This window comes from Caretta caretta, chromosome 15, assembly GCF_965140235.1.
Source record: "Caretta caretta isolate rCarCar2 chromosome 15, rCarCar1.hap1, whole genome shotgun sequence".
In the NCBI taxonomy this organism is placed as follows: Eukaryota; Metazoa; Chordata; order Testudines; family Cheloniidae; genus Caretta; species Caretta caretta.
In genome coordinates this window covers 19952593-19979252 of record NC_134220.1, presented here as the reverse complement: position 1 = coordinate 19979252, position 26660 = coordinate 19952593, and the positions used below count along the sequence as shown (strand labels likewise).

General features: G+C 39.5%; 1 protein-coding gene across 11 annotated transcripts in view; it reads left to right on the top strand.

The window, feature by feature from the left end:
* The window catches only part of EP400 (E1A binding protein p400), a 67782-nt gene that overhangs the window by 6650 nt on the left and 34472 nt on the right, over positions 1-26660 (top strand). For 9 of the 11 annotated variants that reach the window (XM_048822145.2, XM_048822148.2, XM_048822143.2 and 6 more), the window contains 20 exons: positions 2815-2902; positions 3308-3415; positions 4133-4521; positions 4844-5146; positions 5927-6112; positions 8198-8338; positions 8448-8526; positions 8789-8841; positions 9648-9705; positions 10897-10986; positions 12041-12148; positions 12905-13098; positions 13666-13843; positions 15242-15378; positions 15801-15970; positions 17003-17177; positions 21154-21290; positions 22681-22867; positions 24027-24193; positions 26046-26200. In XM_048822145.2, coding sequence (XP_048678102.2) covers positions 2815-2902; positions 3308-3415; positions 4133-4521; positions 4844-5146; positions 5927-6112; positions 8198-8338; positions 8448-8526; positions 8789-8841; positions 9648-9705; positions 10897-10986; positions 12041-12148; positions 12905-13098; positions 13666-13843; positions 15242-15378; positions 15801-15970; positions 17003-17177; positions 21154-21290; positions 22681-22867; positions 24027-24193; positions 26046-26200 — 3103 coding nt within the window. The remainder of the gene's footprint in view (positions 1-2814; positions 2903-3307; positions 3416-4132; positions 4522-4843; positions 5147-5926; positions 6113-8197; positions 8339-8447; positions 8527-8788; positions 8842-9647; positions 9706-10896; positions 10987-12040; positions 12149-12904; positions 13099-13665; positions 13844-15241; positions 15379-15800; positions 15971-17002; positions 17178-21153; positions 21291-22680; positions 22868-24026; positions 24194-26045; positions 26201-26660) is intronic. The other 2 variants (XM_048822147.2, XM_048822144.2) reach the window with 1 other exon arrangement.

Below are 26660 nucleotides of genomic sequence, written 5' to 3'. Positions count from 1 at the left end.
GCTCTCAAAAGCTTATGTTCTAAATTCAGTAAAAATAATGCAAATAAGTTGGAGGCATTCATATACTAAGTGTCAGTCCAGAAACCTGAAACAAATAGACCTGGAAATCGAAGCCAGGAGCAGTAGTAGAAGTCAGGTGAAATAAATGGGTTTTAGAGTGGGCTTTGGAGGAGAAGGGTTGCTTAAGTTGTTGCTCAGAAAGACATTTGGTACAAATAGTGTCTGAGTTGGATATATTAATTAATTCTGTGCAATTCTATGGTTGTATGGAAGGTGTGCATTGTTTATTGTAACACATTATTTGAAAAAAGAAAAGGAGTACTTGTGGCACCTTAGAGACTAACCAATTTATTTGAGCATGAGCTTTCGTGAGCTACAGCTCACTTCATCGGATGCATACCGTGGAAACTGCAGCAGACTTTATATATACACAGAGAATATGAAACAATACCTCCTCCCACCCCACTGTCCTGCTGGTAATAGCTTATCTAAAGTGATCATCAGGTGGGCCAGTGGGGTGGGAGGAGGTATTGTTTCATATTCTCTGTGTATATATAAAGTCTGCTGCAGTTTCCACGGTATGCATCCGATGAAGTGAGCTGTAGCTCACGAAAGCTCATGCTCAAATAAATTGGTTAGTCTCTAAGGTGCCACAAGTACTCCTTTTCTTTTTGCGAATACAGACTAACACGGCTGTTACTCTGAAACCTGACATTATTTAAAATCAGTCATATTGTACACATCTAAATTTATCATACTTTGCCAAACTTAACTGTTTGGGCCAGGTGTCTGCTTCAGACTAAAACTTCTTTGAAAGTTTTTCATATCCAACGTGGCGTAACATTATTATGTATGTTAATGTAAATAAAAGTAGTGAATTAAAAAGGAAACAATGAAGGCAGACAGTTAATCCTTAATCATTTGAGTGCCATATTGGATGAGTGCATATGCCATATAGTTAGGGGCAGTGTCCACCGTGCTTGCCTAAAAATTCTTAACTCAGATGAACATCTTAATACCATACACATACCACTGGTGGTCATAAATGTCTATCTGTTATTCCTAGACTTGGACAGGGTCCTCATATGTGAGGTTGAGCAGAATACATACTACAGTACTTAAGTACAATGGGATGCTATGCATATAAGATGTGTGTGTGTGTGTTAGTTTATACTGTACAATAGGACACTGAAGATTTTTGGACACCTACAATTTATTTCAATATCGTTTTGTGTTTACTTTCTTGTGCTTTATTTAAATTGGTATGGCTTTCTATAAAAAGAGGGGAGGAAGGAGAAAGGAGGAATCCCTGAGAGCATTGGAGTTGTGAATAGACTAAATGTACCGTTTGAGAAATTACTGTCTTCAGTATAGATGTATTTAGATATACAAAAGGTATGTTATGATATGTTGTGATAAATCCTTTGGGAAGTGCTTACTATGCATTTGCATAGTTTTTGCCACTTTCAACAGCCAGTTGCACTTAGAGAACTACAGAATGGTAAATTAATTCCTTTTTAACGACTAGCATAATTTCCTCTTTTTAAAAAAAAAAAGAAAAAGAAAAAAAGAAAAAGCTGTTAAGAGCTTTCTTTGGGTAACCTTTATTTTTTGCATAGTTAATCTCATAATAGAGTATGTGGTGATAGCATGATTGCTAAAAGTGAAGACCTAATAATCTGGTTTGGAAATTTGCACAAAAGAACTGTGCACCCATAAACTCTCCTAGACTTTAAGCCCTTACCGGCAATGCTGTGGAATAGCTGAGGGCCAAAAGAGCATGCAAATGATCATTCAGACAACCTGCTTTACTTCAAAATTTCAATATCCATTTCACTAGCTGTACCATTACGTTCTAGTAGTCAGCTGCTTATGTCTAATAGCAAGCTATAATAAAATAAATTTAAGTCTGGGATTCAGAGAAGTGGAGCTGAAATTTACATCTGGGTTGAGATTTTTTTTATTCCACATTTTGATTCTGAGCCATTTTTTGGCCAAGTTAAACAGCTGACTTGTGGAGCTCAATCCTGAGGCATGCCAACCACCAGCTTCTGTTGAAGCCCACAGTAATGTTGGTGGCCTCTTGGTAAGCTTAAACTCTCTTCAAGATCCAAATTAACTTCATTCACATGCTTTCCAAATATTTGGCATACAGAATTAAATTAGCCCTGCATACTGAATTTTTAAAAAATAAATAAATAGTCTTTATTATATTTTACCATATTTACTGGTTACTGATACTAGTACTATGCAAGGGCTGTGTCTCCCAATCTGATTTGCCATCTATTTAATTCTGTAGTGAGGTAAAAATATTCAATTTTTGACATGACCATTTTTTTTAATGCAATAACAGTGTGATGATACATGCACTTGGTTGTAACTTCATTGCAGCGTCAGGCAGATGGCAGGAGGAGAGAGGTCTTGTATAAATGTAAATCCTTAATAGCAAAAGGAACCCAGAAAAATAATGGCCAAGTATATTTTCTTCTCCCACCCCATTTCCAAGTTTTATTAGCACTTTCCTTGAAACTCAAAATTTATAACACACATAACTGATTTCCTCTTTTTAGTTAACATAATTATACTTGAAAGCTGAATGAAGGACTCTCAGGGTCACTTTATATAGCTTTGTTATAGGAGTATTTAAAAATTGCCAGAAGATATTGAACAAGTCTTACTTTTTAGAGTATACAATCATTTTGAAGCGCTAATAATACAAGTAGGTGTTCTTTGGATTCACTGTAACTTCATGTGTTGTTGTAAGGGAAACTGATGAGGTAGCTGAACTTTTACGATTTTTGGTTTTTTTAATAGCAAACGCACACAGGGACTCCAGTAACGGGGACTGTGAATACCATAGAAATTGAAGCTTTTAAGAGACAGCAAGCACTTACTCCAGCAGGTATGTTTGTCTTCAACAATTTAATTTTATTTGGAAGGAATATAGAAGACCCACTACTGCATAATTATTGAAATGTAGCTTTGCCTCACTCTGGCAATTGCTAGATCCTTTGGCCTATTCGTTGTGACTGGTATGGTGCAGTGTGTTCCACTTACAACAAATGGGACTGGATTTGGCAAGTGTAGAAATATCAACAAGTCTGTCATTTGGCTGAGGGAAAGTGAAGTTGGTCACCTTGAAATATAAAGGAACTCTGCCCTTGGAGCATACTCCTCATGAATGCTACACATGTGTAGTGGAGTTGTAGCTTTCGGAGCTGATGTTAAAATCATGTGTAGTACTTTTGCTTTGTAAACTGAACCCATTCCATTATACCATGCCATAAATGGAATTTGAATATCACAGATTCGTCTAAGAGACCACGAATTGAAGTGGGCCGTCATGGGATGGTTTTTCAGCATCCAGGTGTGGCTTCAGGAGTTCCTCTACAACAGCTAATGCCAACGGCACAAGGTACTGTCACCACATGCCAATTGCAAATTAATTTAACAAGGAGATGAAAGTGATGGGACTAGAAACTTCGGCTCCTAGTCTTCTGAGATCCTAGTTCCACCATAGACTTCTCCTTGTAAATTAATTCTTGGTATGCAATGCCTGGTTTGTTTAAGGAGCTGAGTGATGGGCTCCAGTGGTGCATGTGGGCATGGAAGTACGTCACAAGTGCTGGTGCAAAATGGTTAGCTTAGGAGCTCTGGATCTAAACCAAGGGTTTGTGAAAAAAGTAGCTCCTACTTTGCCATATGTGTGATAAATGTTGGTTTTACTTCATTACTGGTGTTAGTTCACTGACGGTCATTTTTGGTCCAAGTGTGTTAATGTACAGCATCCTCCGTGTATAACATTCAATGAGTTTTGAGCTCCCGCTAACTCATAAATAGTTGAAAAAACAATTAGGAAATCCAGAAGACAATTTAGTAAAGAGAATGCATTTTATTGTAATTGATTCTTATTCAAAAATTGCTAGCTGCATTCCTTTGTTTGATAGATTGTTTACTGTAATGATGATTTATTTTTGTGATTGTGATGTGGTATTTTCAAAGTGATGGTATCTTATCACCAAGTAAGTAACAAGTCAAAATGTGTTCGCTGTCTAACCATTTTCTGGTTAAAGTGGTAAAGAACATTGACACTTAAAAAATTCATCTGTGCTGATTTCCTCTTGCTTTGCAGGTGGAATGCCTCCTACTCCTCAAGCAGTACAGCTCACTGGACAGAAACAAAGCCAGCAACAGTATGACCCATCCAAAGGTCCTCCTGTGCAGAATGCAGCAAGTTTACACACTCCTCCACCTCAACTGCCGGGGAGGCTGCAACCTGCTAACGTCCCAATAACGTCTCTCCCAGCTGCACTGCAGCTTTCACAGCAACAGCCACAGATAGTAGAGTCTCCAGCACAGCCCCAGATTCAGGTGAAGACCCAGCCCCAAAGTGTACCCGTCACTTCTGCTCCACATAGCCAGCTCCCAACACCAGTTCAACAGCAGGTACAGCCAGCACTCCATATACAAGGACAGACACCAACACAAGTGTCCCAGCCGCAAGCTGCAATACAGCAACAGGTATATAAATATTAATGTTTGCCTAATGTGAAAAGCTTACTCCTAAAACAACTCTTGTTGCAATAACTGGGAGAGAATGACAGCAGTCTGTTCTTATAAATATGTGAAATATGTTAAGTGGCTGAAATTTTTAAACTCTACAAGACAAAATAAACTTATGTAGATGTAGCTTGTTGAGTAAAACAGTAAAGCATTTGTAAAGCATTTTAAATGTAGTATTTCTAGTGGATTAAAGTTAGGTCAGCATTTGGCTGGCTAACATATTCTCCTGTAATGCAGCATTAGGTAATATTTGATTATAAAGTTCCTTATCTCTCCGCAGACTGTGACGCTGACACGACCATCTGCAGATGCTGCCCAAACTTCTCAGCGTCTTACGGCGAATTCATTGCCACCTGTCTCCTCTATTCCACCAGCAGCTCTCTCAGGCACAGCACCGCTTTCTTCATATCCAGTACAGACAAACAGAACTTCTCCAGCAACTAACAAGTCACTGTCTCCTATTGCATCAAAACCCCCAGGCTTAGCCGTAACTACAGCACCTAAAACACAGAGTCCAGCTCAGAATGCAGCGGTGTTACCTCAGGATAGCTCTCAAGACAAGCTTGCTGAGCAAGTAAAACTGGTAAGAATTTTCTTTCGGAACCTAAAGACCGCTAACGTGAAGAAAGGTTACATTGTTGAGCTGTTAATATACACAGGAGAGTTCCAATTTTTATTTCTCACATTTTTGGTTATATTTTATGCAGTTCCAAAGAAGCTAGAGATAAAACTGCTAGTGAAATCAGTCTTCTTTGCTAAATGCATTTTTCTTTTTTGTATTTCCATAATATTGATCACACCTGATCACTCAAGATGTACTGTTGTGGTAAGATAACTTTTCTAAAATTGAGCCAGGTCATTCTGCCTCTTTAACAGGATCCTTGTAGATTTTGTTTCTCCTAATAGCTAAGAAGGATTTGTAGTGAAGTAGTCTTATCCTTTATTATATTTTCCTTATATAGTAAAGCTCTGATTTCAGTAAAAAAGGATAGTTCAGTGTAGTTTTCATAGGTCTTGTAAGTTGTTTGCTGTGCTTTCATATGAAGTGTCTGTCTGTCTTGTGTTACCGAAGGCACTTTGTTGAATACAGTTTGAACTATTGTAATTCTTATTACAACTGAATCTCATTTAGTCTGTTAATTTTGGCACTTCAGTGCTATGTGCGGACTTGATTTGTTTCCCATGGTGTAGCATTAAATTTAAATGTGAAATTTGTTTATGATATTGGGACTTTATAACACTTTTTTTTTTTTATTCAGCTACTATCATAGCTGCAGCTGGACAGAGGCATCTGCCATTGAAATGTATTTGTACATGACATATTTGTGGAGGGATTTTTTGTTGTGTTTTTTTTTTTTTGTAGGAAAATCAAATCCATCAACGAATAGCAGAGCTGAGGAAGGAAGGCTTATGGTCCCTGAGACGATTGCCCAAACTCCAGGAGGCCCCGAGACCCAAATCTCACTGGGATTATCTGCTAGAAGAAATGCAATGGATGGCAACTGATTTTGCTCAAGAGAGAAGATGGAAGATGGTTACTGCTAAGAAGGTACTTTGAAATATGTTTTTGAAGAGAAATAACTGGTCTTGCTGTCAGTCATCTTTGGAACAATGTTATTGAAACACGTATTTTGTCTAGTTATAGTAAAATCCTTATGTTTTTAGATGGAAGGGAGTGCCAGGAGTGTAAAGTATTGGCATTTCACCTAAATAACTGGCCTGATTTTTGGAAGTGTTGAGCACCTAGCATCTGCCATTGACTTTAGCGGCAAATGCTGCATTCTCAGCAGTTCTGAAAATCAGACCGCTCATTTAGGTGCATCAGTAAGGATTTAGGATCCTAACGTTAGGCAAGTTTGAAAATTTTGGCCATAGTGCATGTGTCTCACATCAGCCACGCCCTCCAATCCAAAAATAAATATATAGCACTTTTATTACAAGTAGATATATGTATACTGTTGGGTGGTTAATGGTTTGTTCAGTTCTGATCAACCCATCTCGTAAAAAATATAGCAGAAATTGAAGGAATTCAGAGACAGGCAATGAAAATGAGGCATGAAGAGGTTTCCGTATGAGGAGAGTGACAAAACTTTTAATTTAGTTAGGAGATTAATAAGAGGGAACCAGAATGAAGGATATAAAATAATAAATAGTACAGAGTAGATAAATCAGGTACTACTGTTTATCTGTACTCATAATACAAAAGTAAGGGAATAGTCGATTACTGAAAGATAAATTTGAAACTGATACGGAAATGTATTAGTTATATATTTTTTTAAAAGTATGCATTAGCCTTTAGAACATGCTGCCAGAAGATATTGTTGAGTAGAAACATTTAGTAAAAGTTTAAAAAAAAACAAAAACAAAGAATTAGACACTTCTGTAGAAGAGAACATCCAAAGTTGTGACCATTTGGTAAGTGCTATTTTTTTCTTTTCTCTTTTTAAAGGACTGTAATCCTTAACACCTCAGTTCATAAACCAACACTAAGTGTGTGTCTACACAGCAAAGAAAAACCCGAGCTTTGGGGTCCTCCTACCTGCAGAAGTCTACATGGCAGTGAAACAGCCCCACAGCCCAAGCCCTGTGATCCTGAGTTGGCCGGCACGTGCCAACCGCGAGTTTTTTTTTGCTGTGTTAGATATAACCTCAGTGCCTGGGGATAGGAAGAAACTTCCCATCAGGGCATGTTATTCCATGGTTATTATTGTGTTGATTCTTAAACCTTCCTTTGAAGTATCTAGTACTGGCCTCTTCTGGGGTCAAGAAGTAGGATTATTAAGGACCACTGGTTTAATTCAGTATGTCATTTCCTATTCTGTATTTTAAATTGTTGTGAATTCAGATCCCTTCTCCTTACAGGCGATATCCTAATGCAGTGCACCACTTACCTTGTTGTTCAAAAATTTTAAATTATTTTAGTTTATATTTGAAATACTTATTTCACAAGTTTCAGAGTAGCAGCCGCGTTAATCTGTATCCCCAAAAAGAAAAGGAGTTCTTGTGGCACCTTAGAGACTAACAAATTTATTTGAGCATAAGCTTTCGTGAGCTACAGCATCCTATACAGCAAACAGGGAAAGATTAAGAATGAGCTCTCAAAACTGGATACTCTCATAAAAAAACCAACCTTCCACACAAACTTCCTTGTGGCTGGACTTTACAAAAACTAGATAAGCCATTCACAACACACACTTTGCTTCTCTACAAAAGAAAAAGGACACTAGATGCATCCGATGAAGTGAACTGTAGCTCACGAAACTTATGCTCAAATAAATTCGTTAGTCTCTAAGGTGCCACAAGTACTCCTTTTCTTTTTATTTCACAAGGAAATTCTAAAACACATCTTATAAATTATTCCAATAACCTTAGGACTTAGTTTTGCATTAGTAAAGTAGCCTTAATGTAAATAAGACCATAATCTAGTAGACTTTTCTGTCTTTTTTTTCATTTCATACCAGTTACTTTTCTGACAAAGAAAGATTATAGAAATATTGAAGATTAATTACACCATAGGTGCACTGAAACTATGCTACAGTTAACATCTAGTTGATGGGTAAAAAATCTAATTTTAAGAAATGTGCTGATGTTTATTTTGAGGAAACCTCATTCAGAATCTAATGTTTTTTATTAGATGGTGAGAACTGTGGCTCGCTACCATGAGGAAAAGAAACTTAATGAAGAGAGAGCCAGAAAAGAGGAACAAAACAAGTTAAGGCGTATTGCTGCCTCAATTGCTAGAGAAATCGAATACTTCTGGTCAAATATTGAACAGGTAAACTGTCCACTTCCTTAAAAAAAAAAAAATTATTTGTGACTGCAAGATTGTTTTAAAGTCTTGTTAGAGGCTCTAATCACATTTTTGTTGCAATTTTATATATTAGGTTGTTGAAATAAAACTGCAAATTGAATTTCAAGAGAAAAGGAAAAAAGCATTGAATTTAAGGAAAAGTTCAAATAAAGGTAATTGTGTTTCAGTTTATTAAAACTGGAGTATAAATTCATGGGCCACCCTACGTTTTTTACATATTTGCATTCACTTACTCAAGTATGGGGTCTCATCTTTTTGACAGTAGAAATCCAAATTGTGAATCATGGTATTTATTATGTTTTACTGTTAGACTTTACTTATCTTGATGGTTTTTCTCATGGATGCAATTAAATGTTAACATAAGAAACACAAAGTTGCTGAAGTGTCTGTTGGATGTCTGTAATAATTTTTCAGGGAAAGATACAAAACCTGCAGAAGACATTTCATTGGAAAAAGAAAGTGAGGTGGTAAGTCTCTTTTTTACTTGTTACTTAGAGTCTCAGATTTATTCTAAATTTTACTGCTTCTTATGAAATATTTAATTTTTTTGTCTGTTTCAAATAAACACACAAACTGACATTAGCTCTTTTAGACTAACACGCAAACTGACACTAAACAGATTTATGGAAGTTTAATGCTGAGTTTTTGGCCTTAAACGATTCATCATTGTGTGCAGGGGGGAAAACACAGTATGTTGTTAGTAGGGTGACCAGATGTCCTAATTTTATAGGGACAGTCCCAATATTTGAAGCTTTGTCTTATATAGGCACCTATAACACCTGTCCCACTGTCCTGTCCTGATTTTTCACACTTGCTGTCTGGTCACCCTAGTTGTTAGGAACCATAAACCTTTGACATTTGAATGTTCTGAGTTTTTTGTGTGTCTGAGATTGATAATATAATACCTTTTGAAAAGAGAGTTAATGTTTATCCAGGAACCTATAAGGGCTTCAAAGTGGCCATTCTAGTGTTTAGGGATGAAAAAGATGTTTGGACTTTTTTAAAGGGTATATTATTTTCCCAGTCACACATATAGGCTGTGATCTCTGCAGCGACCTTTATATCTGCATACAGTCCCATTGACATCAGTGGAATTCAACTCATGTCGATGCCTCTGATTGACTTTGGTCAACTTATAATACAAATATTGGTATGGATAGTTAGATTTAAGGATTAGCTGGATGGAGATTTAGCTTCCTCCTGTCCTATAAGTCTTGTTTATGTATTGGCTTTATATTCCATGGGTTTGAACATTTAAATTATTTAATGCTAGGGTTCGCTGTCATTTGGAAGGAAAAGAAAGGCAAGCACATCCTTGACTGATGAGGAAGGTTAGTCACTTTTTAAAATTCTGTCTACAATGCTTGATGCATTTGTCTTTGGAAGTGTGGGTATGTATTTTATATATTTAAAAACTGAACACTGATTTTCAATCTTGTGATCCAGATACCCTGCATTTTCGCCACATAATTGCCAACCTTATCCACTTCTCGGCAAAGATTAAATAGCAGAGTGAGGGAAGGTGCTTCAGTGACGTTTTATTACCAAGACTTTACTATTGTTACCTATTATACCCAATCCTTCCCTAAATGCCCAAGGAAAGAGATGTATAAACATTTTGTGGTATTGGCTTCTTCCATCGTCTGCTCCTTTTTTGTGGAATTACCAACTGAATTGAGCTATAGTTTTCACTTTAAGAACAAAATAATATTAATAAAGAGACTTTTTTAGAAGCATGGATGCTGGTATTGCTAGAACTAGGGAGTGGAAGAAAATCTTCTCTTGTGGGTCGGTATATCTGATTATAATTTTCTCTCCTCCTCCTCCTCTTTCTCACTTCTCCCCAACCTCCTTACTTGTTTTTTACACTGCTTTTTCAGGGGGATTGCTATACAGGATCAGACTAGTGGTTCATCTAGTTTAATATCCTGTTTGACAGCATACAAACTGCTTCAGAGGAAAAACTCCTGCAATTAGCAGTTGTGGGATAACCTGGCCCCAGGGAAAGTTTCCTACTAACACTCAAAAGTTCAAGATTGACTTATGCCCTGAAGCAGGAAGGATTCTATCCCTTCCAAACCTCTTTTGTTAAAAAGAAAATATTATTGTAATTTTGGATATTCTTGTTGTTCATATAAATATCTAATCCTTTTTGGAATCCTGCTAAGGTTCTCAGTGATATCCGGTTATAGTGAGATTCAGAGATACCTAAATAGTGACTTGCATAGCTTCTTGAGCTGGTGAGATCTTAAGAACCTGTACTCCTCACTAGATCACAGATACGAAGTAATGGAGATGCTACAATCTACCACTGTCCAAAGTTCAGCAATTACACTGAGACGAGGCTACCTTAATGACCTTTCTCTCTTGCTCAACTCCACTGTGATATCCAGTGCCTTTGACTTGGGAACAATCTCCAAAGCAGGCTTAAACTGGCAGATCTATTATATATACAGTCATACTCTGGTTTTTTTATACTTGTTTAACTAAGCTGCCTTTATAAATGTGTGTTTCGGTGATAGTTGAAGATGAAGAGGAGACAATTGAAGAGCAGGAGGCTAAAGAAGGAAATATAAACCATCAAGCTGAACTTTCTAACTTAGCCAAAGAAGGTAGGTATGTGGATTGCCTGTGGACACAAGTTTGCTACGTATTGGTGGGGTTTGGAGTAAAATGTGAAAATGTACAGTAGTTACTATATTTGCAAATATGGTAACTGTCAAATGAGTGTTTGTTTTTCTGAATCCATTCAACTTTCAAACCATGTATAGTTTGTATTCCTGTGTGTGTTTTTTGTTGTTTTTAATAGTGGACTGTGATGAATGTTAGTGTTTATGGAGTGGTATGTATAATGATTACCTAATTCTTAAGTAATTTGGTTTGGAAAAGAGTTTGTGTAAATGTTTTTATTTAGATGTTGCTCCTATACAAACTCTACACTAAAAGGGTCCCATCCAAATCTCCAAGTGCCCTTGATATACACTGAAAACACAAGAGCATTGGAGATGCAAATTAAAAATTGACTAACATGGCAGCACTTCTCCTTCTTCCCAACTACCATGATCACTGGTCATGTGAGCAATGCTGCTTAAAACCCTACACAGCACTTTCCCATTAGATAGAAATCCCACCAGCCTCAGGTGCCTTGGCTCTTCACCAGTGCCTGCTCAACCAGAATGGCTTTGCAGCAAGGCTGGAAGGCCAGCAGATTTGGTTTATTTCAGATCTTGACAAGCTAAGCATCAGAGGGGAAGGGGCCTTTTCAGAGAATGCTATGCCAGTAACCTCCTCCCTTTTGTAAAACTGGTCAGAGGCAGGTGCATGTTGCTGCCGCGCAAAATACCCCACAGAGATTGCCAGTGTCCTTCAGTTTTGATATCTAACAAGCCTGCTGTTTTAGTGCTGTGATTCTCCTAAGCAGTAACTGATTGTCAGATTAGATAGTGGGTTTGCATTGTGGTAAGAACCTACTGGGTTGAGCCTACTGACTTTAAAAACGTAGCTTTGCTTCCATGTGTTAATGATCTTTAAAGTCAATTTCTGAATTGAGTACTGTGTGGATTACAACGTATATCAAAGCATCCTTGGTCATTAAAAAGTAATGTTATTGATAACTGCTGGTTTTTAGTATTAATATCCTTGTATTTGTTCTTCAATAACCTTCAGCTGAATTGCCTTTGGATGACTTAGTAAAGATGTATGAAGGTGCATTTTCAGAGAATTTTCACTGGCCCCAGCCAAAGCCTGACTGCAAAGAGGACACCAGTGAAGAAGGTACATTTATTTTTATTTTATTTTTGTTAGAAGAAACTGATTGTTCATTGGGCTCATCTTATCAAGATGGTTCATGCTATAGGAGAACAAATATAAAGTAAGTCACATCTGAAATTAATAAAAAGTACAGTACTGGTGTCTATGGGATTGTATGAAAGGTGGAATTGTCTTGTGGTTAAAGATCTGGAAAGGTGCTTGGGAACTGTGTGTTATATTCCCGGCACTGCAAAATATTTTCTGTATGATCTTGCACAAAGCATTTAATCTCTGTGTATTAGTTCCCAATGTGTAAAGTGAGGATAATACTTCCTAACCTACCTAACAGGAGTGTTGTGTGGATAAATCCAGTAACATCTGAAGATGGTCAGAAACTATAGTGAGGGTAGCCATAGAAAAGCCTATAAATGAAGTATATACGGTTGCATGCAGAGTGGTTACTTTTCTTATCGTGATGTGTCCTAGATATTATGTGTCACAGCTATCATTGGTGACAGAATTATGCATTCTGGGTTCAGTTTTAGAAAATTGGGAAATGCCAGAGGATTTCTTAGAGGGAGTGTAAAAATGTATTTCTGTGCCAATGGCCCCTACAAACTAGGTAATGTGAGCATTCAGAACATGGTGCTGCACTTAACTTGATTTTCATTTTAGCTTGGCTAAACAGAAGATAATAGAAACAGTGAAAACAATTTAGTAACTTACGTCTGATGTTTTATGTCTGTGTGTAAAATAACCATCAACTTGCATCTTATGTAGAATTGGAAGACCATATAGGAGACCAAGAAAGCCTTCAGAAGGAAGTGGTACTTATCGATTCACTTCTCAGCATTGATCAGCATAAGGGTGTAGAGAGAACAAATGCTGCAAAGAAACACACAAAAGACATAACAGAAGTTGCTGCAGCTGCGGAAGCACTGTTACCTAAAGGGAGTGCTCGTATCTTGACGGCGGTAAAGCTTCTCATTTTCCATTACAGCGTGTGTTTGTGCATAAAGATTATTTTTTAAAAGTGTAGCTTTAAAACTGGAAATACTACATAAAGGAATGTCTTTTGTTGTTTGCCTTTAAGCCAGCATAATATTGGATGCAGCCTTGCACCCTGACTTAATGAGGGGAATAGGAATTGAAAGTACTGGGATTCCATTCCCCATTCTTCCAATGACTGGATCTTGGGCTTAGGCAGTTCACTTAATTCCTCATTACTCAGTTTCTCCATCTGTAAAAGTGTATAGCACAACTTCATAGAGAGTGTTGTGAGGCTTGATTAATTATGAGTGGGTCAGGATCTTTTAAAAGGAATGCTAGAAGTAGAAAGCAAGCAGTGTTGCTATTTCCTCAAGAAATTTTGCACCATTTTTAAAATATTTTATTTTTTTAATAATCAATTAATAGTAAAATATCGTCATAATTGTGGAGTTATAGAAGGCAATGTTTGTTTACTTGCTTCCTTGAACTTAATCATACTCTAACCTTTGATCAAAAGCAGCAACATAAATGCATATATTCTTTTGGCACAGGTAAAATATAATACTCCATCTTTATTGTATGGCACTCTCAGAGAGTATCAGAAGATTGGGCTGGACTGGTTAGCGAAGCTATATAAAAAGAATCTCAATGGTATTCTGGCAGATGAGGCTGGGCTTGGCAAAACTGTGCAAGTCATTGCCTTTTTTGCACACCTGGCTAGTAATGAAGGTAAGCTAATTCTGCTGTTTCATGCAACTTTAATTTAAGGTATACCAGCACTACCATTATAAATCACTATTTTGCCTGTTTACAGCTGTCCTGCACATTTCTTGAAACTCTGCCGACAATTGTGGTGATTCCTTTTAAGAATATTGGCAAAAAGCTGGCAGTTTTAGTCACTTCTTGAGTAACTACTAGAAGTGCTGTTCTCAAGCACTCTTAAACTATCTCCTTCTGGTTAAGAAAAATGGTCAAGATACTCAAAATACTCATCGGTGTTTGATAATAAGCTGCATTATGTTATATAAGGGATTGTTGTTTCCTGGCTTCATCTAAAATCTCTGTGTCTTTGTTTGCTGTGGTTTGCGAGAGGTAGTATTTATCTCCAGAAGCGGTGAAGGGTGAGGTATTTATAAAGCTCTTCTGATGCCTGATTAAAGGTGCTGCAGAGCTGCAAACTATTATCTGCACTTTAATACATATTACCTACAAACCGAAAAGGATGCTAACTTCCCAAAGACTGCATCTGACATGTGCTGACCACGTTCCTCAGATCTGCACGAGTCATTTCTAATGTAGCTGCAGTCTGGGGTTTCAGTTACAATCTGGGGGTTTTTGTTTTAAGAAGTACTGACACGTCCCAGTGAAAACCTGTTGGGTTCATCGGGGGCAGAACTGTATAAGCAGCACACAAGCGTTGTGGCAGCAAAACGCACTATTCAGATACCCTGAAGGTGGCTCAGGTATTAGATTAGATTTGCTGCTGTTGGTAAGTGGGATGAGGAGGGGATAGGAGCCAGCTGCCAGCAACATCAGAAGCTAGTAGCAGAAGCTGACAAATTAATGTACTCTGGACAAAATGTGAGAGAGAGAGAAACAGAGATTCAGTCTTACATCATCATCTCTTTGATTCTGTGGGTTCAAATCAGACTTTGGTAGCATATGGGCAAGGACAATTATTTTAGTAAAAACCTGTTTATATTGGAATATGACACTCAGGAGCCTTCGTGTTTTAAGTGGACAGTTTTAGTAGTTGACAGCCCACTGCTCAATCTGCCATTCCCCTGCCTTGGATTTTGGGGGCCAAATTTTTTAAAAATCTCCAGTTTAACAGTATTTTTAAAAAAAATCAATATTGTGTAATGAACAAATGACTCAATTCACTTCTGAGACTCAACCATTGATAGACAATTGCCGTTACAGAACTGCAACCGTGAATTACGGTTTTGTATTCTCTCGGACTAGTTAGGAGTTGTTCTTATAGTAGTCCTGTATGGACATTAGTATTGGCTCACGCAATGAATTCAGTACGTACAGTTCTTAACTTCAAAAGCAGAAGGGAGAAAACGAGTTTTCAATATTTATCCCATGTCTGTATTGTCCTCTGCTGTATTTTTCCTCCTGTAGGTAATTGGGGTCCTCATCTTGTTGTTGTACGAAGTTGTAACATACTGAAGTGGGAGCTTGAATTGAAACGTTGGTGCCCTGGATTGAAAATTCTTCTGTACTTTGGCAGCCAAAGAGAACTTAGAGCAAAGAGACAGGTATTCTGTTTTGCAGGGTTTATTTTTAGTGATGAGACTAGATCACTGTTTAGGTACACAGATTTATGCAGCTTGTTCTTGTTGAGATATAACACAAAGTGAACAATGAAATAATGTAATGTGGGCTTCTTGCATTTACCAAGCACTTCTTACCCAAAAGTCTCTTTGAAAATGCAAGTGAAGCAACAGGGTGTTCTAAGTATTGAACAATACATACAGCACCCTTACTCACTTCTGGACCCCGACTGTAGTTTGAAGACCAGGATTAGCTTATAAATCATTTGGGATGCATTTTTTTAATAGCTGTACAGTGGATAGCATGCAATCATAATCACTGGAATTCTGCCATTACTTTTCTGTCCTACTAGTATTAACTGTTGGAGATTGCCTGTATGGATCATAATTTATTTTGGTTTTTGTAGGAATGGATGGAACCCAACAGCTTTAATGTATGTATCACTTCGTACAAGCAACTGTTTAAAGGCAACCATGCCTTCATGAAAATGCGATGGAAGTACCTAGTCGTAGATGAAATGCAGCAAATTAAAAACATGACTGAGAAGCACTGGGAGGCACTCTTCCATCTCCGAAGGTGTGGCGCATATCAAAAACTTTTCCTTCGTGTTGCTTTTAGATCAGTTTTTCTGTTAAAAAATTCAAGAATTCTGTTCCAGAATTATGTAGAACTAATTTTTCTATCTGCCCGGGTTCTTACATGGATAGTATGATAGTTGCACACTGTAGAGTTCCCTTTACTTGAGCAGTCAAGGTTCAGAGACCTGCTTAGCGCCAAATGGTAGCAGCTCACGTAGCTCTGTAGCTGCTCTGTTCTGGACCTTGACTTGCTCAAGCAGAAAAATTCCCTACAATTTTTTTTATGCTATGGAAATAAGAAACTAGTTTGGTGGATAACTGCTTTATTTTGGATGCTTCGCTAGTTTTGCATAAAAGCTCCAATGAGTGTGTCAGAAGGCTTAAGTTAATAAAACTTTTTAAAAAAATTCTTTTTATTAAAACACTCAAGCATATAGGAAGCTCTGTAGTTTAATATTACAACTATAAAGATAACTGTCCTAAATGTTAATGTAACACTGATTGATTGGTTTTGTCTTTAATTTCAGATTTTAATAACTAGCATTCTGTCTTAACCATTATGGCTGAGATTTTCAGGGAAACTGATTATTTAGTTTCAGAGGAACAGCCGTGTTAGTCTGTATTCGCAAAAAGAAAAGGAGTACTTGTGGCACCTTAGAGACTAACCAATTTATTTGAGCATGAGCTTTCGTGAGCTGTAGCTCACGAAAGCTCATGCTCAAATAAATTGGTTAGTCTCTAAGGTGCCACAAGTACTCCTTTTCTTTTTGATTATTTAGTGAAGATGCAAATATTGTTGGAGGCAATGTTTAGGGAAAATGTAGAGTTTTTATTTTTGTGTTAATTTGGTTTATTGTGGATACTTAGTGGTGTTGTATGCTATGGGGTTGCTGTTTTTCTTTTTTTAAAAAATTGTGTTTTAAGTTTTTGTCAGATACCCAGGGAGTTCAGATAAGTGTCTCATTATTTTATTTAAAACTACTTAATTGTTAAACCTCATTACTGAGTTTCTTTTTCTTATTGTTCACAGCCAGCATCGTTTGCTCCTGATAGACACTCCTTTGCATAACACTTTGATGGAGTTGTGGACCATGGTGCATTTTCTAATTCCAGGAATTTCCAGATCTTATCTAGATTTCCCAGTGAAGGCAGCCAATGAGGAGAATCAGGATTATTGCCATAAACTTGTTATAAGATTACACAGAGTATGTCACTTAATTTTTTTCTCATTTTTACGTCAGTATCCAAACACAGTTGACTCAGGAGGGTTCAGATTGATGAATTCTCTGCCTTTTCTTAACATTTGGATCAGCTGATACAGGAACTCCTTCTATAAGCATTGTGACAGGTTTCAGAGGAACAGCCGTGTTAGTCTGTATTCGCAAAAAGAAAAGGAGGACTTGTGGCACCTTAGAGACGAACCAATTTATTTGAGCATGAGCTTTCGTGAGCTACAGCTCACTTCATCAGATTCATACCGTGGAAACTGCAGCAGACTTTATATACACACAGAGATCATGAAACAATACCTCCTCCCACCCCACTGTCCTGCTGGTAATAGCTTATCTAAAGTGATCAACAGGTGGGCCATTTCCAGCACAAATCCAGGTTTTCTCACCCTCCACCCCCCCACACAAATTCACTCTCCTGCTGGTGCTAGCCCATCCAAAGTGACAACTCTTTACATAATCAAGTCGGGCTATTTCCTGCATAGATCCAGGTTTTCTCACATCTCCCCCACCCCCATACACACACAAACTCACTCTCCTGCTGGTAATAGCTCATCTAAACTGACCACTCTCCAAGTTTAAATCCAAGTTAAACCAGAACATCTGGGGGGGGGGGTAGGAAAAAACAAGAGGAAACAGGTTTCAGATGAACAGCCGTGTTAGTCTGTATTCGCAAAAAGAAAAGGAGTACTTGTGGCACCTTAGACAGCAGGATTGTCTGGCTATGTAGACTCCCTCCTCAGGCCCTACGCTACCAGCACTCCCAGCTACCTTCGAGACACCACTGACTTCCTGAGGAAACTTCAATCCATCGGTGATCTTCCTGATAACACCATCCTGGCTACTATGGATGTAGAAGCCCTCTACACCAACATTCCACACAAACATGGACTACAAGCCGTCAAGAACACTATCCCCGATAATGTCACGGCTAACCTGGTGGCTGAACTTTGTGACTTTGTCCTTACCCATAACTATTTCACATTTGGGGACAATGTATACCTTCAGATCAGCGGCACTGCTATGGGTACCCGCATGGCCCCACAGTATGCCAACATTTTTATGGCTGATTTAGAACAACACTTCCTCAGCTCTCGTCCCCTGAAGCCCCTACTCTACTTGCGCTATATTGATGACATCTTCATCATCTGGACCCATGGAAAAGAAGCCCTTGAGGAATTCCACCATGATTTCAACAATTTCCATCCCACCACCAACCTCAGCCTGGTCCAGTCCACACAAGAGATCCACTTCCTGGACACTACAGTGCTAATAAACAATGGCCACATAAACACCACCCTATACCGGAAACCTACTGACCGCTATTCCTACCTGCATGCCTCCAGCTTTCACCCTGACCACACCACACGTTCCATCGTCTACAGCCAAGCTCTGCGATACAACCGCATTTGCTCCAACCCCTCAGACAGAGACAAACACCTACAAGATCTCTGTCAAGCTTTCTTACAACTACAATACCCACCTGCAGAAGTAAAGAAACAGATTGATAGAGCCAGAAGAGTTCCCAGAAGTTACCTACTACAGGACAGGCCTAACAAAGAAAATAACAGAACGCCACTAGCGGTCACCTTCAGCCCCCAACTAAAACCCCTCCAACGCATTATTAAGGATCTACAACCTATCCTAAAGGATGACCCAACACTCTCACAAGTCTTGGGAGACAGGCCAGTCCTTGCCTACAGACAGCCCCGCAACCTGAAGCAAATACTCACCAACAACCACATACCACACAACAGAACCACTAACCCAGGAACTTATCCTTGCAACAAAGCCCGTTGCCAATTGTGCCCACATATCTATTCAGGGGACACCATCACAGGGCCTAATAACATCAGCCACACTATCAGAGGCTCGTTCACCTGCACATCCACCAATGTGATATATGCCATCATGTGCCAGCAATGCCCCTCTGCCATGTACATTGGTCAAACTGGACAGTCTCTACGTAAAAGAATAAATGGACACAAATCAGATGTCAAGAATTATAACATTCATAAACCAGTCGGAGAACACTTCAATCTCTCTGGTCACGCAATCACAGACATGAAGGTCGCTATCTTAAAACAAAAAAACTTCAAATCCAGACTCCAGCGAGAAACTGCTGAATTGGAATTCATTTGCAAATTGGATACTATTAATTTAGGCTTAAATAGAGACTGGGAGTGGCTAAGTCATTATGCAAGGTAGCCTGTTTCCTCTTGTTTTTTCCTACCCCCCCCCCCCCCCCCCCAGATGTTCTGGTTTAACTTGGATTTAAACTTGGAGAGTGGTCAGTTTAGATGAGCTATTACCAGCAGGAGAGTGAGTTTGTGTGTGTATGGGGGTGGGGGAGATGTGAGAAAACCTGGATTTGTGCAGGAAATAGCCCGACTTGATTATGTAAAGAGTTGTCACTTTGGATGGGCTAGCACCAGCAGGAGAGTGAATTTGTGTGGGGGGGTGGAGGGTGAGAAAACCTGGATTTGTGCTGGAAATGGCCCACCTGTTGATCACTTTAGATAAGCTATTACCAGCAGGACAGTGGGGTGGGAGGAGGTATTGTTTCATATTCTCTGTGTGTATATAAAGTCTGCTGCAGTTTCCACGGTATGCATCTGATGAAGTGAGCTGTAGCTCACGAAAGCTCATGCTCAAATAAATTGGTTAGTCTCTAAGGTGCCACAAGTACTCCTTTTCTATAAGCATTGTGTTATACATTGATCAGAGCATTGTGTCTTATGTGGAACACTGGGTCTAAAGTATGGAGCCCAGAATTTATGCAGCAGGGATCTTCCCAAGCCATCTGCCTCTGGGAATCCAGTACAATCATTAGTAAAACCTTAAGAAAGATTTGCATGTTCAATTTGGCTGTTTATATGGTGTGCACAAATTTTCAATGTGTGCCACAGAATTTTATACTGATAGAAGGGCATTTTAGAAATTGTTGGGGGAGAGACTGGAAGTGTCTGCTAAAATGATAATCACTGAAATAATTATCAGTCTTTAGCATCTCTTTACTATGAATACAAGCAGTTCACACCTCTCTCAAAGCTGCCATTTCAGACTCGGGGGAGGGTTGACTTACATTCTTTTTCCAGCTTGTAGGGTGGGTTTTGATTTGTGTGGGTTTCCCCACGGCCAATAAGGGCTAAAATTGTCTTTAACAAAAAGCAAAAGAAAACCGAAAGCTTAGATTTCGGAGCATCTTTATGCAGAAATTATAAAAACCAACAAGCAGCAGTTTTGCGGCCAGTTTTGTAGCAGCGTAATCGCGTTATACACAAGTGGCTGCTTGTGTGTGCATTATATCTGGTAATCTTAGCTTCAAGTTGTCAAAGTATCTTTAATGTGAAGGAAGATTATTTAATTTATTAGCGAGCAGATCGAGGGATGTGATTGTCCCCCTCTATTCGACATTGGTGAGGCCTCATCTGGAGTACTGTGTCCAGTTTTGGGCCCCACACTACAAGAAGGATATGGATAAATTGGAGAGAGTCCAGCGAAGGGCAACAAAAATGATTAGGGGTCTGGAACACATGACTTATGAGGAGAGGCTGAGGGAACTGGGATTGTTTAGTCTGCAGAAGAGAAGAATGAGGGGGGATTTGATAGCTGCTTTCAACTACCTGAGAGGTAGTTCCAGAGAGGATGGTTCTAGACTATTCTCAGTGTTGGAAGAGGACAGGACAAGGAGTAATGGTCTCAAGTTGCAGTGGGGGAGGTTTAGGTTGGATATTAGGAAAAACTTTTTCACCACCCTCCTAGTGAAACACTGGAATGCGTTGCCTAGGGAGGTGGTGGAATCTCCTTCCTTAGAAGTTTTTAAGGTCAGGCTTGACAAAGCCTTGGCTGGGATGATTTAATTGGGGATGGGTCCTGCTTTTGAGCAGGGGTTGGACTAGATGACCTCCTGAGGTCCCTTCCAACCCTGATATTCTATGAAATTTTTCAGATGATTCAACCATTTATTTTGCGAAGATCAAAGAGAGATGTTGAAAAGCAACTAACAAAAAAATATGAACATGTGCTAAAGTGTCGTCTATCTAACCGGCAAAAGGCTATGTATGAAGATGTCATATTGCAGCCAGGGTAAGTAATTCAAATAGCAAAGTGAAAAAATCTTATGATTCTACTCTTTGGATAAGGAGATTAAAAAAACTACTTAAGTCCTGGGTGGTTGCATTTAATATTTTTCCTAACCTTTTCGTGACCAAAGAATATGACATAACTACCCTGAAACTTCTAACATTAGAGCCAAATAATATGATGGGCTTTGGAAAAAAACAACCAGTTACTTCTGGAAGCCTAAAATCAAGTTCTCATGGTCAATTAAAAGCTGTTTTGGAATAATTTTTATCCTCTGTGGGTGCTTCTTCAAACCACAAAGCCACCAGAGTTCAACAGAACAGTCAGTTGCTACTCATGGGATGTCCAGGAGTGAAACGATAGGAATAGTGGTGTGGGTAAGGATGCTGCTGACTGACAGAGTTGTGGGGTGGAGAACCTGTCTGTTTAGACTAGGAGTGGGCAAACTTTTTGGCCCGAGGGCCACATCTGGATATAGAAATTGTATGGCAGGTCATGAATGCTCACGAAATTGGGGCTGGGGTGCAGGAGGAGGTGAGGGCTCTGGCTGCGGATGTGGGCTTCAGGGTGGGGCCGGAAATGAGGAGTTCAGGGTGCAGGAGGGGGCTCTGGCTGGGGGTGCGGGCTGTGGCGTGGGGCTGGGAATGAGGAGTTTGGGGTGCAGGAGGGTGTGCCAGGGCGGGAGAGGGATTAGGGCTGGGTCAGGGGGTTGGGGCACGAGGGGGTGGCTCAGGGGTGCAGGCTCTGGGTGGCGCTTACCTCAAGTGGCTCCCAGAAGCAGTGGCACGTCCCCGCTCTGTGTCCTATGTGGAGGTGCGGCCAGGTGTCTCTACTGCACGCTGCCCCGTCTGCACATGCTGCCCCTGCAGCTCCCTTTGGCTGTGGTTCCCGGCCAATGGGAGTTGCTTGGGGTGGGGGCAGCGTATGGAGCGGAGCCCCCTGGCTGCCCTACGCATAGGAGCCAGGGTGGGGAGAGGCATGCCGCTACTTCCAGGAGCCACGCGGAGTGGTCCCCAACCCTGCTCCCCGGCGGGAGCGCCGGAGCCAGGCAAGCCTCAGACCCCACTCCCCAGCAGGAGCTCGAGGGCCAGATTAAAATGTCTGGCGGGCCGGATGCTGCCCGTGGTTTAGACTGTTTTTGACTTTAGGCAGTGTCCTTGGTTCCTCAGTTTCATAATTCCAAATGCACATTTACATATTTTGAAATGATATTGTGTTACACTAAATACTCCTGGAACATCTCTCCATTTAAAACCTAAGTATATATTAAGATTGCTATTTAACACATTACACTTCAAATTCTAGCCCTATGAGTTCAATGCCATCTCTTTCAGGCTTTATAAAAACTATGCTTAAACTGAGAAATTTTAAATTATTTTTTTTTATTTGATAGAACCCAGGAAGCTCTTAAAAGTGGACATTTTGTCAGTGTCCTTTACGTTCTCATGCAGCTGCAAAGGATTTGTAATCACCCTGACCTGATAAATCCCAGGCTTTCCAGTTCCTCATATGTATCAGAGGCACTAGAATACGGAACTGCTTCTTTGGTACTAAAAGCACTAGAGCGGGATGTTTGGAAGGTGAGTGGAAAAGTGAACTGTTTAAAAATTGTCTTTGCAGAATGTTGGTGTTTAGTGAACACAGCATCAGTCTCTCATTCACGGGACTGTGCTACAAGCCCAACTGTAGATTATAAGTGGGATGAATTTGCTATTGGGAGTCCACCACCTAACTGAACACACGTTACTACATTTTTCTTTCTCCCTGCAGTATGAGTTTTAAGAAATGGTCGAGTAATAAGTTTGCATTCGTGTTCCAGCTGTCCGAAGAGAAATTGGCTTAATTTTGCATTACTGTTATGTATTTTTTGTCTTCAGGAGCTTTCCTATGCCCCAAAAAACACTCTTCAATGAGAAGAAAATCTGGATAGGCGGTAGCAGTATATTTAATTACAGGGTTCCAATTAATTTTCCTGCTTTCAGGATTTATAATGGCCTGGGCATAGTATGGGATAGCAGGGGACACTATATGACTTTCTTTTTTAATACCAGGGTGAGAACTTTCTGATTCTTTGCGCTCTTGTTCTTGTGTTAGCACAAATGGTGATGCTTGGGATGGCTTATTGCCAAAGTAGTAGTGCCGCTCTAGACGAGCAAGGGAAAACAACCTCTTCACCTTAAGAAAGCAGGCTAAAAGTTGAAGGCGTGGTCCCTTTGGATAGGTTTGTTGCTGTCTTTAGTGCGTATGTACTATGCCTACGTAATGATGGGCATGTTAAAAAGACAGTTGAACCTTTTTTCCACACTCTTAAAAATCTGTGTATGCCCTGTATTTATATTTACAAACTGTATTTGCTGGTATTTTGCTCAGTTGATGATATTTGAAATACCAGGAAAACTGCAACTTAGGTAAAACACAGTCCTGATTTCCCTAACTCTTCTCAGTTTAATTCCTCTCCTAGCCAATTTAATACTAAAGATGGGACTGTCAACTGTAGTTACGGCCAAAAAAATACCTGGAGATTTGGCATTTTCAGTTTAACTTTTATTAGTTTAAAAAAAAATCCTGATTTTCCCACCCCCCCATTGAAATGTATGCTGTAAATGAGAAAAGCCAGCAATATTAATTTCACTTTAAACAGCCAAAAGGTGAGAGTCTAATTTTTCTGTGTCATTTATGTTGAACTTTATTATTTTTATGTGCTGACTTGTAAACCTTATTGTTTCACAATAACCCTAGGATACAGACATGTGTCTTTTTGATCTGATTGGGGTAGAAAATAAAATGACTCACTATGAAGCAAAAGTGCTGCCAAAACAAAAGGTGACCAGAAAGCTTATTGAAGAGATTTACAGCTCCCCTCATCATCCAGCCAGACCCCACCCCGTGAAGCTCAAACCAAGCAGGTACACCCAACTTCATATGAAAATGCTATTGCTTTGAGCTAGAATATTTAAAAAGGAATGCAGGTCATCTTAAACTTGTCAGAAGTCATCTGTCACTGAGTTCTACCTGTATCTAGTTTATAGGTTCATTGTATTTTCAAAATGTTTCTCCATGAAACTGAATGTTAGATTTAAAGATCCCTTCTGGTAATGCATTACATTCGTCAGACCACATCATACTCTGTATTTTGTTAGTATTGTATGGCACGCTTTCAGCTTGTTTGCCCTCAAAACTAGATTTTGGTTTAGTAAAGCGTGCTATAAACTGATAATGGGGGTTAGTTGAGCAGACTCAGGCTCTAGATCAACAACAAAACATCATTATGACATGACGCACTTTCATGACAGGCACGTTGTATGGAGCTGCTTTGTGAAACACAAGACACAGGCTACGTCTGTGCTGTGCTGCAGTGTTGACTGTGGAGATGTGAATGGCAGAGGGCATCAAAATGTTGCAACCTAACTGCCTTGTGTGGGTGCTGCTGGCGCAACTAAAAGGTACCTAGTTTGCGTTAACATATGTTAACGCCAGGTAGGTACCTTTTACTGTGTGCCAGCAGCATCCACGTGAGGCAGTTAGAGCACAACATTTTAGTGCTTTCTGCAGTTCACACTCCCATAGTCCGCACTGCAGCACAGTGTAGACAAGCCATGAAATCCACTTTGAGTCAATCTCTAGGCTTGCTGAATTTTTACTTTGGCTAGTGTGGTGTTATGGTTCACACTAATATAGAAGTAAATCGTCTTTGGGTCTAGGAATCCGAAAATACTGAAAGCAAATCTTGCAGAATTAGTGAATATTTTGCAGGTAGTTCTTCAGACATTTAGCTGTGTCTGCAATAGCATAGGAACAAACAGTGGTATGCTTTCTAACAGTATTTCTCTTGTAAGGAACCAATGTACTGAAGAATCTGGAGGTTGTAGAGATTTTTTTTTCTAGAGATGCCATAGGGGGGTGCCCCACTTCCCTTTGAAAATTCTGAGGACCTCCTTCTTTTTCCTGCTTTCTGCCTCGATTCTTGCAGCCCATCGTAGTAGTTTTAATTCTTCTGCATGTGTACTACACAAGTATATGCTGGAATCTATCAGTTGGTGTTGTGGTGAAAGAAATGTGGCAATTCATCCCCTTGGGGCTTAGTGTACAGATTTTGCAGCACTTCTGCATACATGTAGATTTTCTAGTATGTAATAACAAGACTTGCAAACTTTATCAGATATCTGCCAGCCAGAGTCTGGTATTAAATATGATTAGATAAGAGACTGATCAGTGAAGGCAGAAGTGGGATGCTGGAATTTCTACCGGTGTTGAGTCCTATTCAGATGCTCCCTTGTAGACGCAAACATCTGCAAAGGAGAAGGAACTTTCCTTCTTGTCTTCCTTCCTTCTCCTTAGCTGGGTCGAGTGGCCGGATATCTTTGCTCCGCTCCTCCTTATGGCTTCTCCTTTCCTCATACAACTCCACACCTATGTGTTACAAGTCATAGCTTTTCCAAGCAACAGTGTCAGCGATTTTTAGTTGGTTTCACTGCTGTCCACAAGGGTTTTGAAGAGTAGTTCATGAAGCCAATCCGCTTCTTTTTCAGTGTCATGCTGTTGCTGCTCTTGGAAAAGCTGTGAGCAGCAGCCGAGGCAATGAAGCTGTTGGTCTGCAGATTCAAGAAATCAGCATTGCGTCAGTTGAAATTTGTTTTTTTTTTTAAAGGAAAGCTTAAATTTAGCAGGCACAGGTGGGCTTGGTCTCCCTGTTCCCCTGGGAAAGTTGAGTGGGTTAATCATTTCCTCTTAAGCTTTTATTTTGCATTTACTTTGCAGGTTGTTTCAGCCAGTTCAGTATGGGCAGAAGCCTGAGGGCAGGACTGTAGTTTTTCCAAGTGCTCAAGTACAGCGGACAGTGACCACAGCAACAGTAACTCAGCAGGGACAAGGGCGAGGAAGGTCACCCATTGCTACAGTATCTGCAAATCAAGGTAAGAAAGGTATTGCGACCTGAGTTAGTTAAGCCTCTGAATATACTGACATATGCTAGTTTGTTAATAGAACTCTTCTTTCCTCTAGCTTGATGATCTAGATTGCTAATGGCTTTTAAAAAAATAAAATAAAAACAAACTAATAGCCAGTACATTTCCTCCACTAGTTGCTACAGTGTGACCTACCATTGTAGTGCAAAGCTAATCCGGTGTAGCCGAACTGATAATGCATGAAATATACTGGGACACAATTGGTATTTAAACCCCCAACTGTATATAATGTTCTCTTGAGTTTAGGGTTTTACAGGGCTTTTGTGTATATACTTCGTCTTTTTAAGAAATGCTTACCAATGATATACTGTTGTAAAAATAGGATGGCGCGATAGGTACGGGTAGGAACCCCAGTCTGGAAGGAAAAGCCATTCCTTTAGCCATTGTAACACCCTGTTGGAAGGTTTCT